This window comes from Protopterus annectens, chromosome 9.part0 (assembly GCF_019279795.1).
Source record: "Protopterus annectens isolate FY-2018-M chromosome 9.part0, PAN1.0, whole genome shotgun sequence".
NCBI lineage: Eukaryota > Metazoa > Chordata > Ceratodontiformes > Protopteridae > Protopterus > Protopterus annectens.
Window position 1 is genome coordinate 1,472,031,842 of NC_056743.1, and position 12,811 is coordinate 1,472,044,652.

The 12,811-nt window shown below is 35.8% G+C and overlaps 1 protein-coding gene across 1 annotated transcript in view; it reads left to right on the forward strand.

Annotated features, from left to right (window-relative positions):
- LOC122810710 (putative adhesion G protein-coupled receptor E4P) overlaps positions 1–7,187 on the forward strand; it is a 378,388-nt gene extending 371,201 nt beyond the window's left edge. The window contains exon 6 of the mRNA XM_044082275.1: positions 7,077–7,187. Coding sequence (XP_043938210.1) covers positions 7,077–7,187 — 111 coding nt within the window. The remainder of the gene's footprint in view (positions 1–7,076) is intronic.
- The last annotated feature ends 5,624 nt before the right edge of the window (positions 7,188–12,811 follow it).

The following is a 12,811-nucleotide window of genomic DNA, read 5'->3' on the forward strand; positions in this document are numbered from 1 at the left end:
GTATGCATCTGCAACTTTGAATTTCATAATTTTAAATTATCAGCCTCATTTGGTAAAGTATTCTGAAAGTATGAGAAATATTTTATTTTCAGTGTCTTCTTGTGAAGAAAATTTTTCTTTAAATAACTTAGTTTCTTATATTGCACCAGTCACTACTCATTGTTTGCATTGTGTGTATGACTCTGTTGCTACTTTATCCAGGGCTATAGCCACTGGCACTGTTTTATGGAGGTTTGCTTGGTTGCATTCTCAAAACCTTCCAGCTGATGTTAAAAATGAGATATGAAATTCTCCCTTGGATAGAGATTTAGTGTTTGGCCCCTCTGCTGTAGAGGTGATCAAAAAGTGTGATGAAAGGGCAAGCTGATCCAGGGAATCTCTAAGATCTTTCAGCCCTCCTTTTCCCAATTGCCCAAGGGATTTTCTTTCTCCTCATCCAATTTCAGCAAAAAAAATACAGACTAAACCATCTCAGTGGATTTAAGGTAAACAGATATTTAAGAAGTGGCAAGGAGGTTGCAAAAATAAATCTCTAACCTCTCAATACCAAGGACAATCCAACAAGTCTGAATGACTGTTCAAGATACCTTGTGACCCACCCTGACCTTCTTCTCATCCAGAAAGTCTGAATCTCCATTTTTCTCTTTGGCAACAGATAGTTTTAGACAAATGGGTTCTGAAAATCATTCATCAGGGTTACAGATGGTAGTGGGAGGAAATTCCTCCTTGCCAGGGGGTCATTCCACATCCTGCAGATCAGACTGTTTTATTTCTTCCTGTTCTTCATAACACACTGTCCCAAGGAGTGAGAGAACCAGTTCCTCCTTCACAGGTTGGGAAGGGGTTTTATTCAAGGATGTTCCTGGTCACAAAGAAAGAAGCTGCTTGGAGATGAATTCTTTCTTTCTTGAATCTGTTCATGGTAGTGCCCATATTCAAAATGATGTCACTTCACAGCCTGTTGCCACTTTTTCCTCTTTGAAGTTTCCTAGTAACACTAGACTTAAGCCATGCTTATCATTACACTCTTATTCATCCAGAATGCAGGTGTTTCTTAAGGTTTTGTGTGTCTGGATCACATTATTAGTTCTTTGCCATACTCTTTGGACTATCCACTGCACCAAGAGTGTTTGCAAAGTGTCTAGCTCCAATTATAGCTCATTGCAAGCTACAGGGTATCCACATTTTTCCATATTTAGACAACTTGCTTGTCTTGCAGAGTCTTTTTTCAAAATGTCAGGAATCACTCTTTTGGGTGACAGATCTCTTGCACAAGCTGGGATTCTAAGAGAACATTTAAAAGTCTTTCTTGACTCCGTCACATAGGGTTGTGCTCCTGGAATGTCAAATGAGACCTCAGTTCAAAGAGCTTTTCTCCCACAGGAAAAATAGATCTTTAGATCTACATCTAAGTTTTTCCACTCAGACTTTAGTCACTGTGAAGGAATACCTCTGGATTGCGGGTCTCAAGGCAACTATGATTCTCATGATATCCATGGCATGACTCCACATGAGAAATATGCAGTAGACTCTGACATCTCCAACATCAATACCCTTTATCTTTTCAGATCCCAGTACTGACATTTGTTGGAAGAGAAATCACTTGGTGGAGACAACAGATATCCTTAAATCAAGGTCACCCCTTCTCCCTCCCTTCTCCAAAGACATCAGTCAACACAGATGCTTCAGATTTTGCTTGGGGAGAAGTTTCAGGAAGGATAAAAGTGCAGGGGGTGTGGGACATCAAAGACAGATGCAAGCACATAAATATAAATGAGATGCTTGCCCTGAACAAGGCACTCAATTCTCTGAATCACCCTTGGTTCCCAGGACCTCTTCAAGTGGTTACAGACAATACCAAAGTGATATGGTACATCAACAAGCAAGGGGTACCAGGTTGTGCCCTTTTGAAGACTAGCCAAGTTAGCTTGAGTTATAGCTTCACAGCACTATCTCACTCTACAGGCATCCTACATTCTGCCAGAGAAAATTGTGTGGCAGAGAAACTGAGCAAGACCTGAGCAGACCCTTATGAATGGAAACTAGATCCAGGGATCTTCCAAGATTTGATACATCTGTAAGGAATTCCTCAAGGAGACCTCTTTGCCTCCTGTCAGAACAATCAACTGGCAACCTTCTATTTCAGGACTCCATGCAAGCAGGCCTGGAAGACAGATGCCTTTTCTTTTCTTTTTTTTTTTTTGAACAGGAATGTTGCTGTATGCCTTTTACCCTTTCCAGTAATACCAGGGTACTTCTGAGGATTCTGAAGGAACCCTCCAATATCATTGTGGTTACTCTCTTCTGGCCCAGGAAACCATGGTTCTCCTTCTTTTGTAAATGGCCATAGGGAATTACCACAAGCTTCCTCACAGAATGGATCTACTCACAGAAGAACAAGGGTGTTTGATACACCCAGACATCTGTCATCTTCAGCTGACTGCCTGGACAATAGGATCTTATTTCCTTTTAGGCATCTCTTTTCTGACGATGTGTAGCAGGTAGTAATGGAGGCAAGAAAGCCTGCTACTAGAAAATTATACATTAGCAAATGGAAAAGATTTTCTAGATGGTGCCAACAACATAACAAGGACCCATTCAGGGCTAGTTGTTGTCCAGTTTTAGAATATTAGTGTAAGCTACTATCCTATGGCCTTTAGTATTCCTCTGTTAAGGTTCATTTATCCACCATTTCAGCATGTATGTCCATGGATCTTCCACTTTCAAGGGGGTCGCATATCAAGCTGTTCTTGAAAAGGGTTTTGCATAAGAGGCCTAGAAATAAACTGGTGACCTCTCCTTGGGATCTTAATTTTGTGTTAGAAAAACTAACACTTGCTCCATTTGAACCAGCCAACTTGATTGACATGATTTTTTTAAACATAAAGAACAGTTTTGTTGATTGTTCTGACCTGTGCAAGCAGGGTATCTGAGTTGCAAGTTCTTAATGTGAGCCAACCCTACCTCATTTTCCACAAGGGCAAGGTTTATTTGAGAACTAATGCTTCTTTTTTGCCTAAAATGGTATCTGAGTTTACTTTAAGTCATCATTTGGTATATTAATCAACAGTTTTACTTTAAGTCAAACTATCCATCTCTCCATTTTCTTCTTGATCCTAAAAATGAGGGAAAATGAATACTCTATACCTTGGATGTTCCTAGATGATTCATTTAATACACTGACAGAACTACATTTTTTCAGATCATCAGATCAGTTGTTTATTTCTTGTGAAGATAAGAAGAAGGGACAACTGGTGTCAAAACAGACTATTTCCAAATGGTTGTCTAAGTCTATTACCTTTTGTTATACTTACCATGACAAATCTATTTCATGCAGGGTCAAGGCCAACTCTACAAGGACCTTGGCTTCTTCTATGGCTTTTTGAAAAGGATTGGAGTCTAGAAGTCTTCTTGAAGCTGCTACTTGGTCCTCTGTACATACTTTTACAAACACTATAAGCTGGATTCCTTTTCTAGGTCTAGAATACACTTTGCTAAGACCATTCTCCAGGGGCTGCTTGACTCATCTCCTTTCACCTCCCAAATATACTGTAGTTATCTATGGTAATCTATCCATATAGCAAAGACTACCACAGCAGTGATCATTATTAAGAACATAGTGCAGTTGTGTAAGGTGAACTTACTGTAGCAGTAGATGTTTGAATGATCACTGCTGCAGTAGCTGCTCTCTCCCTTCATCTCCATTGTTTTTGGAGTGGTTTTATTCCATGGTGTGGACTTCTATTTTTTGTTATTCTTAGCCTTGTCGTTTTGGAGCCCAGCCACCCTTTCTCTGCTGACATGAAAGCTCTAAAGGCTTTGTGCTCAAACTTGTCTTTTATTCAGCTCAGCTCAAGCCACTTGACAGTTTGGATCCATGGAAGGTACCCTGAAGCTTTGAAAGTGGGTAGGCTATTATATCCTTGTCGGGATATAACCCATGCTGCTAAGGCTACTGGAAAAGTGATTGAAAAGTGATCATATTGAACATCTACTGTGATGGCAAGTTTAATTTACATAACTGTAGTTTATTTCTCATAACAGTGTTCAGTCCATATACCCTGTCCAGTACACAATCAAAAGCAGCAAGCCTTTTCTAATCTCAGCTTCCAGGTCTACACAGATTACACTCTACATGCTGCCATCCACAGGCTAGACCTGATTGGGCTGTCTCATTCCATGTTTCAAGGTCTACCTTCAGGTGATTTTCCAAGTGAGGAATTAATTCCCTGCCTTGAGTTGTCTAATTATTTTCATTATTTTGAGAAGTATTCTATCCTGAAAGAGTGTAAAGACCTTTTCTATTGCTTAAATAAAATACTTAAGAATGGGTGTTTTAAGGTTTATTTGTACCCTTGCTTTTGAAAATATAGTTTGTTCATTTTATTTAATTTAATTATATTTATTTATTTATGCATCCATCCATCTGGCATTCAGGTAAGTGGCCTTATTCATTGTGGACATTTTTGTCTGAGCTCTCTTCTGGTATTTACAGTGAATGGGCTTGTGGAGTCTGATATGGATATTAGCCATATTGCCCATACTCTTCAACAGATCAATCACTTGATTTAGTACCAGGTCAAGCTGATGTGGTCTTGGTCTAAAATTTCATTCAAATTCAAAATATTTATATGTTACTGCCTTGACAGATCCTTAATACAGAATAATTTAATGCAGTCAATGATACCTTAAATTTAGCAATAATGGCAGACACTGGGCCATTTGCAACTTAAGGTTCAAATTATTACTGGCATGCTGTACTAAATTATTGACTGTGTGACGGCATGTATCCATGTGTTCTGAATTAAACTATTACATACTTTCAACATTTTTGCCTGCACTGGTTTATTTACTTATGTGTAAGTTGCAGTTGTATGAAAGAGATTTCTGTTCTTAGCTTTTCAATAGAAAAGAAACTATCTGTATTTCTCCAAAACATTTTTGTGTGCTGACGATATGCACTAGTGTGTGGTAGATATGTTGTGAGAGTTGTGAACCAGTTTATCTCCCAAAGTTGACTGTGCAGACTCATTATAAATAGAAGACTATGAATAAGGCTTTAAAATGTCTTCAGTGTTACTGAATAGGAAATAAGGAGGAAAAAAAAACAAGGTTCAGATACTCTGTAGCTTAAGAGATCCAGAAAATCCTTATGTGTGGATTATTTATGTTGTTCATTTTTGCAGTAGGATGATATTTGTCATTATCAGGTGGAAAGACATGCATGCTGGTTTGTAATTCTGCAATAGAAATAGTTTTGTATGTTGTTGTTGTTGTGTCTTTTGGCTTTTCCCGGTTAGGGGTCACTACAGTGGAACTCTGGTCCGCTAATGATTGGCAGTAGATTTTTACGTGCCGAGTTGCCAGCCCTGACACACAACCTTCAACGAAGGTACACCCATTCATGCATGTCTCCAGACAGAAGGCGCTTTAGCTGAGAATCGAACGGGACAACGTCTTACTGTGAGGCGACAGCGCTACCGCAGCACCACCACCGCAGTACAGAAATAGTTTTGTATAAATGGACAAATTATCTGACTGGTACCAGAAAAAATGCATAATGAATTTTTGTTAATGTTATTGTTTAAAGCAGACTTGCATATACCCAAATTAAAGGTCAAACAAAATTATATACAGTCTTTACTGGAATATGTTTAAAGAACATCATATGTGCATGGCATAGACAGATTTCTGTTAAACATTAAAAAACTTTATCAGTGCTGTTTCTTGCTGAATACAGTGGATGAGTTACCCATATTTCCTTTTGTTATGGAATACTAAAGTTTACTTCAACTTATAAAATGTTGCAAGGCTATCTGAAGAAATTGTTTATTGAACAAGGTTATTGGTCCCCATGACAGGATTCTGGTGTGTGTGTGTGTGTGTGTATGTGCATTTGTAAGTGCGTGTGTTTGTGTTTGTGTCTGTGTGACTGCATGTGTATGTGCGAGTGTCACAGATGCAATTATACAGTGAACATGGGACATGTCTGCTGTTACCATTTTGGGACCTGATATGCACTACAGAGGGTAATGGTAGTAGCCTATTTTCTGTACAAAAATGATTATACTGTGAAAAGAACATGTATTTTATGAGGTTGTCACTCTAGTGTCACTAATGCACATTTACCACTACATCTCTTGTACACCAAAACTGTCGATATGTTATAGTATCAGATGTCAAACTACTCTTTTCAACTATAGAAAAAACACCACTGCAGTTATCAAGCAAAATTTGCAATGTTCATGTCTGTGTGCCTAATGGCATTTTAATGATTATAACTGGTAGTTTTATATCATGCTATATAGTGCTGCTGAGACCTCATTTGTGGCAAAGTTTTATGTGAGTTTTAAAGCACAATGGTTTTGTCAATAGCTATCTGCATTGTTAAAATGTTACTCACATTGGTATTCTTAATATTTTTAATACTTTTCCTTTTACTTGATTTATCTCTTAATTTAAAACTAGCATCTCACAAATGATCAATAATGTGGGTTCCTGCTTCATCTCTGCTTTGGAGTGCTCCATTTGTTTAGCCATTTATTGCATAGGCAATAAGGCATAACAATGACTGGCATGTCATGTAATATTTCCCTTCTTCTGCACTCAATTCCATAAGACTGGAGGTGAGTGTCATCTCCATCTCTTTGAATAATTATATTCCAACAAGTTATTTCTTGCATACTGAAACTTACTGCTCATGACACAGGTTTCTTGGCTGAAAGTGGTCATTATTAACAACTGTTCTATAACATCATAGCTTTTGATATGAGCTTGCCTTTGATGTGCACAGCAGTTCCCCTTTTTCAAATCCCATGATAGCTGAGTAGCAGAACATGGTAAAATATATTAGTAGAAGGCTAGGACTGAAAAAATGTAACTCTGAAGAGTGGATGATAACCATAGATTCTATTTAGGCATGCTAACAGTTTAATATTTTTATGTCTTAAATCTCCATAGACTGATATGAACCTAAAATCTGATATTACATGATTATGTAGACTGTGATTGCAACAGAAATTTGAATTATTAAGACTGGCTTTGCAAATTTTAATAACTTATACTTTTCTTTGCAGATTAATATTGTTCTCTTTGCAATTACAATTTGGATCCTAAGAGCACATCTTTCAAAGCTTGACAACAATATAACAACACTGAAAGACACAAAGTACGTTAAAGTGTTCTAAATATGTTAAAACTGTTCGGCAAGAAAACAATTATGAATCTAAACTTACACTGTGTTCTCTGTAGCTGATTTAATGTATGATCACTAATGTGCGAGATATTCTACTTACAAAATATTTCAGTGCCAGCATATTTATTTTCTTAATTCAGGGACTTTCTTTTTTAGTTTTACATGCATAGAAACATTTATGTTGCATTACAGTTTTTATATTTTTCAAATGTCAGTAACAAAAAACACCACTTCAAGGATTATTCTGGTGTACAAGTTGTCACCCTTGAGTTTCATCTCCCTTATACTACATATTTGTTTTTGTCTTTAACACCATCAGAAAACATGTAATATTGTGTGCAGACCCTAAGAATTGCTTTTTCACAATGCCTGCAGTTCATTGAGGTCAGTCCTGCTCAATTCACACCTGCTACTACCCAGGCTAACTATGGTTTCCTACCCTACCCCAATTCCTACATACACCTAATTATTCTTGATTTCAATACTGCATTACTTACCCATCTTTATAATCAACTGTGCAGGCAGGTAAACGGAAACACAATATATTGTACTTTCTCTCAATAACAGTCAGAGTCTCCCAAGGCTTAATTATTGGTCCTTCATTTTTCAATATTTTTACTAGTGATCTTCACAATGGAACTAAACATGCTTCCATTATACAGCATGCACATGACTATACCCTTGGCTTCTCGGACAACGGACTAGATAAAATTCAACAGCTCACCCTGGAATACTTCACTTTTGTTGAAGATTGGATATCAGACTCACTGTTATTTGTCAATCCTAAAACTATAAGCTTATTGTGTTCATCTCCAAGCCACTATCTATCCATAAATATCACTTCAGCATTTCTTCATCCAATCATGCTATGATTAAACTAATAACAGATACTAAGCTGTTTTAAGGGCAGAGCTGAATCATGGTCAAATGGACACCTAGACAGGGTAATGAGCAAGGACCCCCACTGCAAGAATTCCGGTCTCATATTACTTGTCTCTCTCCCCCAGATACCCTAATCTCTATTCAAAACTGTCAATGTCCACACTATTTTCTTCTTTATTTAAAATGTATAATTTATTTATCCTTTGTTGACCAGGTTAGTCTGCCATGACTAGTAGCCTCTTTTCATGGGGGAGACCCAAGGTGGAATTCATTTTACTAGGGGAAATTTGGCTAGGCCATCAGGAAACTTCCCTTTCTCTTTGTGAGCAGGGATGCTGGTTGTTGTGACACTTCCTGCATTTTTCCAGGAGCAGTGGCAGTTTGGAGAAGCAGGAAGGAGTATGGTAGATATGAACATGTCGGAGGATTTACATTGTTCAAGTGTGGAGCCTGGAGACTTGCATTCAGGGAAGAAGTTAGCAGAGGATGTGGTGGGGTCAAAGGCTTTTGAGCCTTCGCGAAACAAAGTGGTGGAGGCATGTGAGCTTGTGTCAGATTCCAGTAAGAAGGGAAAAATGCAAGTCCTGAGTAATGTGAAGGAGGTCATACCTTTGCAAAATTCTGAAATGATTTTTCAGAAGCAACTGTCTGAAGGCCAGAGGAAAACATCAAAAGGATGTACTATTACAGCCTCCAATTGGGAGAGTTGTGTAATGTTTATCTGTAGGATTTGATGAATCAGAGTGAGCTGGAAAGTGAGAAGGTGATTTCATGTGGAGACATTATGGAGAGGAATCAAGAAAAAGAAGTGAGAAGGTAAAAGAAGTCATATGCAGAATCGGTGAAACGGGGAGAAAGAAGAGAAGTCAAGAAGACAGAATTGAGAAGAAAGAAGTACCTAGTAAGAATAAGCTGTAAAACAGATAAAGAGATTGCCAGGTATGACATTTGGGATATCATAATAAAATAGCACCATTGGGGATATCACTGAAAGATATAAAAGCGTTCATTCAAATTAATAAAGACACTTTTTGTAACATTATTTTTGAAGCAGGACAGTACACAGAGAAATTCTTGGATTAATATGAACTAAAGAAAAACTGTAATACATTAAATCTGTATGTTTTAAAAACATTTAATACAGAGGCAAAAATGAGAATTTATGTGCAATTTCAAACTGAGGTAGAAAAGGAAACACTAAAAGAATATTTAAAGACTGTATATAAAGACGTTATGGACAAAAATTATGATTATAGAGTTTTATGGACAGGGAGGGTTGTGTTTTATTAAAAATGGAGACTGAAATAATAGTACACATTTCACGTATTATAAATGCTCTGTAAAATACTAGGGCAACAAAAAAGTGTTTTTTTTTTTTGTGGAGAAAGTAATTTAGTTAACAATTGTGACAAAAAAAATTATATTTGTGGCAAAGGGAAGCATGATGCAAAAAGCTGTAAATTGAAATGCTTGAAATGTTAAAAACAGGTCACTTATCGATAGGTTATACGGAAAACAGAATAATATGAGTATAAAGTGAGTAGAGAGTGTGAGGATAAACAAAATATAGAGAAAGGGGAAGAAATAGAAATAAATCTAGGGAAAAACAAGAAGAGCAGACTACAATCAATAGATAATGAATAAACAGTAGAAGGTGAAGAAGTAAGAGATAAAAAAGATAGAAAAAGGAGTATATGAAGTAATGATAGAAACAATTGATGAAGAAAGTAGTTGCAGTGTGATTAAGTGAAGAAAAAAACTCTATTAGGAAAAGAGTGAAAGATAGGAAGAGGAAATTTAAAGGATTTGGTATGAAAGAAAATAAAAAAAGGACAAAGAAAGGGAAAATAAATTAATAAAATAAGAGATGAGAATTTTAGAAACAAATGTGAGCAATATAGCGAATATAAAAAGAAGACTATGTGTATTGGGATGGTGCATGACATTTGATATGGCTATTGTTATAATAGAAAATATAAGAATTTTAACAGAAAAGGAAATATTACAAGTGGAAACATGAGAATATTGTTTGGAACATTGGTAAAGAAACATGCTCAGGTACAGGAATATTTGTAAAAGTTCAATAGGAAGTTTGGATGTTTCTTTGTTAATATTGGGTAGAGTAACAATTGTCGATGTGAGATGGAAAAAGCAAGTTTATAGAATTATAGCAGTTTATGTGTATGAGAAAAAAAAGAAAGATAGATTTTAAAAAGTCTTAGATTATGTATGTGTGAATATGTATCTAATATTAGTGGGTGATTTTATTTGTGATTTAAGAAAAAAAGAGTATTGATATGAAAATGATGTCAGAAATAATTAAAAGTGGAAAATTATATATATGATCAATAAACAATGGACCAATAAAATGAATAATTTAATAACTGAGATAGATTTTTTATTGTTTTAAAAGTCTGAAAATTATACAAGAAGGTAAACAAGTTATTGGATTTTCACATCATATGGCAATATGGCTAGATTTTTAAGAAAAAAGGGCTATATAAAAATAGGCAAAGGTATTAAAAGAATAAATGAAAAAGATTTAGTAAGGAGGGAACAGAAAGAGTTAGGCAATTATGGAAAGGTTGTATAGGTATGAGGGGATTTTGCAAGAGCTGGGCATCTTGGTAGATACATTTTAAATAAATATATAAGAAATGTTTTTTGGAATGACAATATTTACAATGAAAAGAGGAGAAGAACAAATATAAACAAGTAATCAAGTATGTTTTTTAGAGATTTAGTAACAAATAAAGATTTTTTTCAGAGGGAAAAGGAAATACATAAGATGAATTAAAAGAAGATTAAAAAGTCATTTAAACAAAGGTATTTTTACAGGGGAAAAGGGAGAAGTGGTACCTTATTTAAACAATATAGTAAAACAGATAGTGTTAATATTCAGTAAGAAATAGTGACTGTAATAAAGGAATATATTGAAAAGGCATATATAAAGCAGAAGATAAAAAGAAAACATGGAAAGTTAAAAATTAACAAAACAGGACAATGACGATTTGGAAAAACAATAGCATTGGAAGAAGTGAGTATTTTGATAAAAATGGTAAATATTGAATCAGCAATGGGACTGGATGGGATAGAATATTATATGTATAGATGTATGTTGGAGTGACAGAAGAAGTGCTTTGTGGAAGTGTTAAATGAATGGTTAGAGGAAGGTTTTGGACAAGTAGAAATATGTGTTGGAGTTATGAAATTTATATTGAAAACAAGGAGAAAAAGAGGATATAAAAAGTTGACAACTGGTATTTTTAAATAATTCATATTATAATATTCTTATGAAAAGAATTGAAAATAAATTGGAGATTAAATGAAATTAAATATTACAAGAAACCATAGTTGGCAAAAGGAAGGCAGGAGTCATTCACGATAATAAGAGAAATTACAGGTGATATAATGAATAGGAAAACAGAAGTTAAAATCCTGATAGGTGATTTGAGTAAGGCATTTGACAGGATACAATGCAAAATTTTATGGGACAATAATTTAATTGATAAATTAATAAAAGTATTTATTTCAACATATGAAAAAATAAGTAAAAATAGCAAAATAACTTTTCACGGAGCTACCAGGCAAAACAAAGTTTTAGTCCCAATGGCAAAAGCATATAACAGTCCACGAAAACAGTAATTCTGTATAAAACTCAGGTTTATTAATAAAAATGGTAAGCGCGTTCACTTCGGAGCTTCTTCAGACCAAGTAATTCATAAAAACCAAAAGGCAAATATATATAGGCGTAGGTCTCAACATCAATTATTTAATTATTCAGTTATACCTTGTTAAAATATATATACATAAAGGTATATGTATAAAATATAAAAAATAAAACTACATATAATAATATTTATAATATTTATTTATGTAACCTCCTTCTTTTTAGGGCAGGTCTAATGGATGCCCTCTCATTTAAACCTCTGCCCCTATCTGCTTGCAGGATAATAATCCAATTGAGTTGAATTAGCGATCCAGGAAGCAGGCAGGCATCAGTGCAGGAATAGTTTACACTGCAGAAATGTATTCAGCCAGTAGCCGAATACATTTCTGCAAACCGCAAAATGTAGGCATGGAAGCTCGTGAAAAAGCATGTATTAGAAGGGTTAGGCATGCCAATGGCCAAATATATGGCCATAGACATGAAAAATAGTTACAAAATTATAAAAAATAACTTTTTTGGGGGGCCGATTTTGACCATTTAAGCGTAGGGCAGTGGTGCGCAAATGGGATTGGCTCAAAAATAACAAAAAAGTAGGAAATAAGCTGCTAAACCAAAATCATAATTTTGCCATAATAGTGAAAGGCATGCATAATATAACAAGACCATGGAATAGTGGTTGCTAAGGGGGAAGGCTGATGGCTGGATTTGTAACCATGCATTAGCAGTCAATCCTATGCAAATGAGGGCAATGTTACTGAGTCATAGATTTCCCTGCAGTGCTAGCCTGCACCCAACCATGTAGGTACAGTAATACCATGGTCTAAGCCTAAGAGCTAGATGACTTCATAAGGGTGTGTGTCTTGTATGCTGTAAGCTTATTGGAGCCATGGCCCATGTTTGCCCTAAGCTAAGCACAACTAAGGCAGAGTGTGTGTCTATGGCTATATTGTCTTACACCAAGAAAGCCATGGTGTACACGTGGCCAAGCAGAGCCCATTTCTGCTAAAAGGTGTTCACCTTGCCTAAACGGGTTTGCACTGCATGCACCGGGTTAAAAAAAAAAA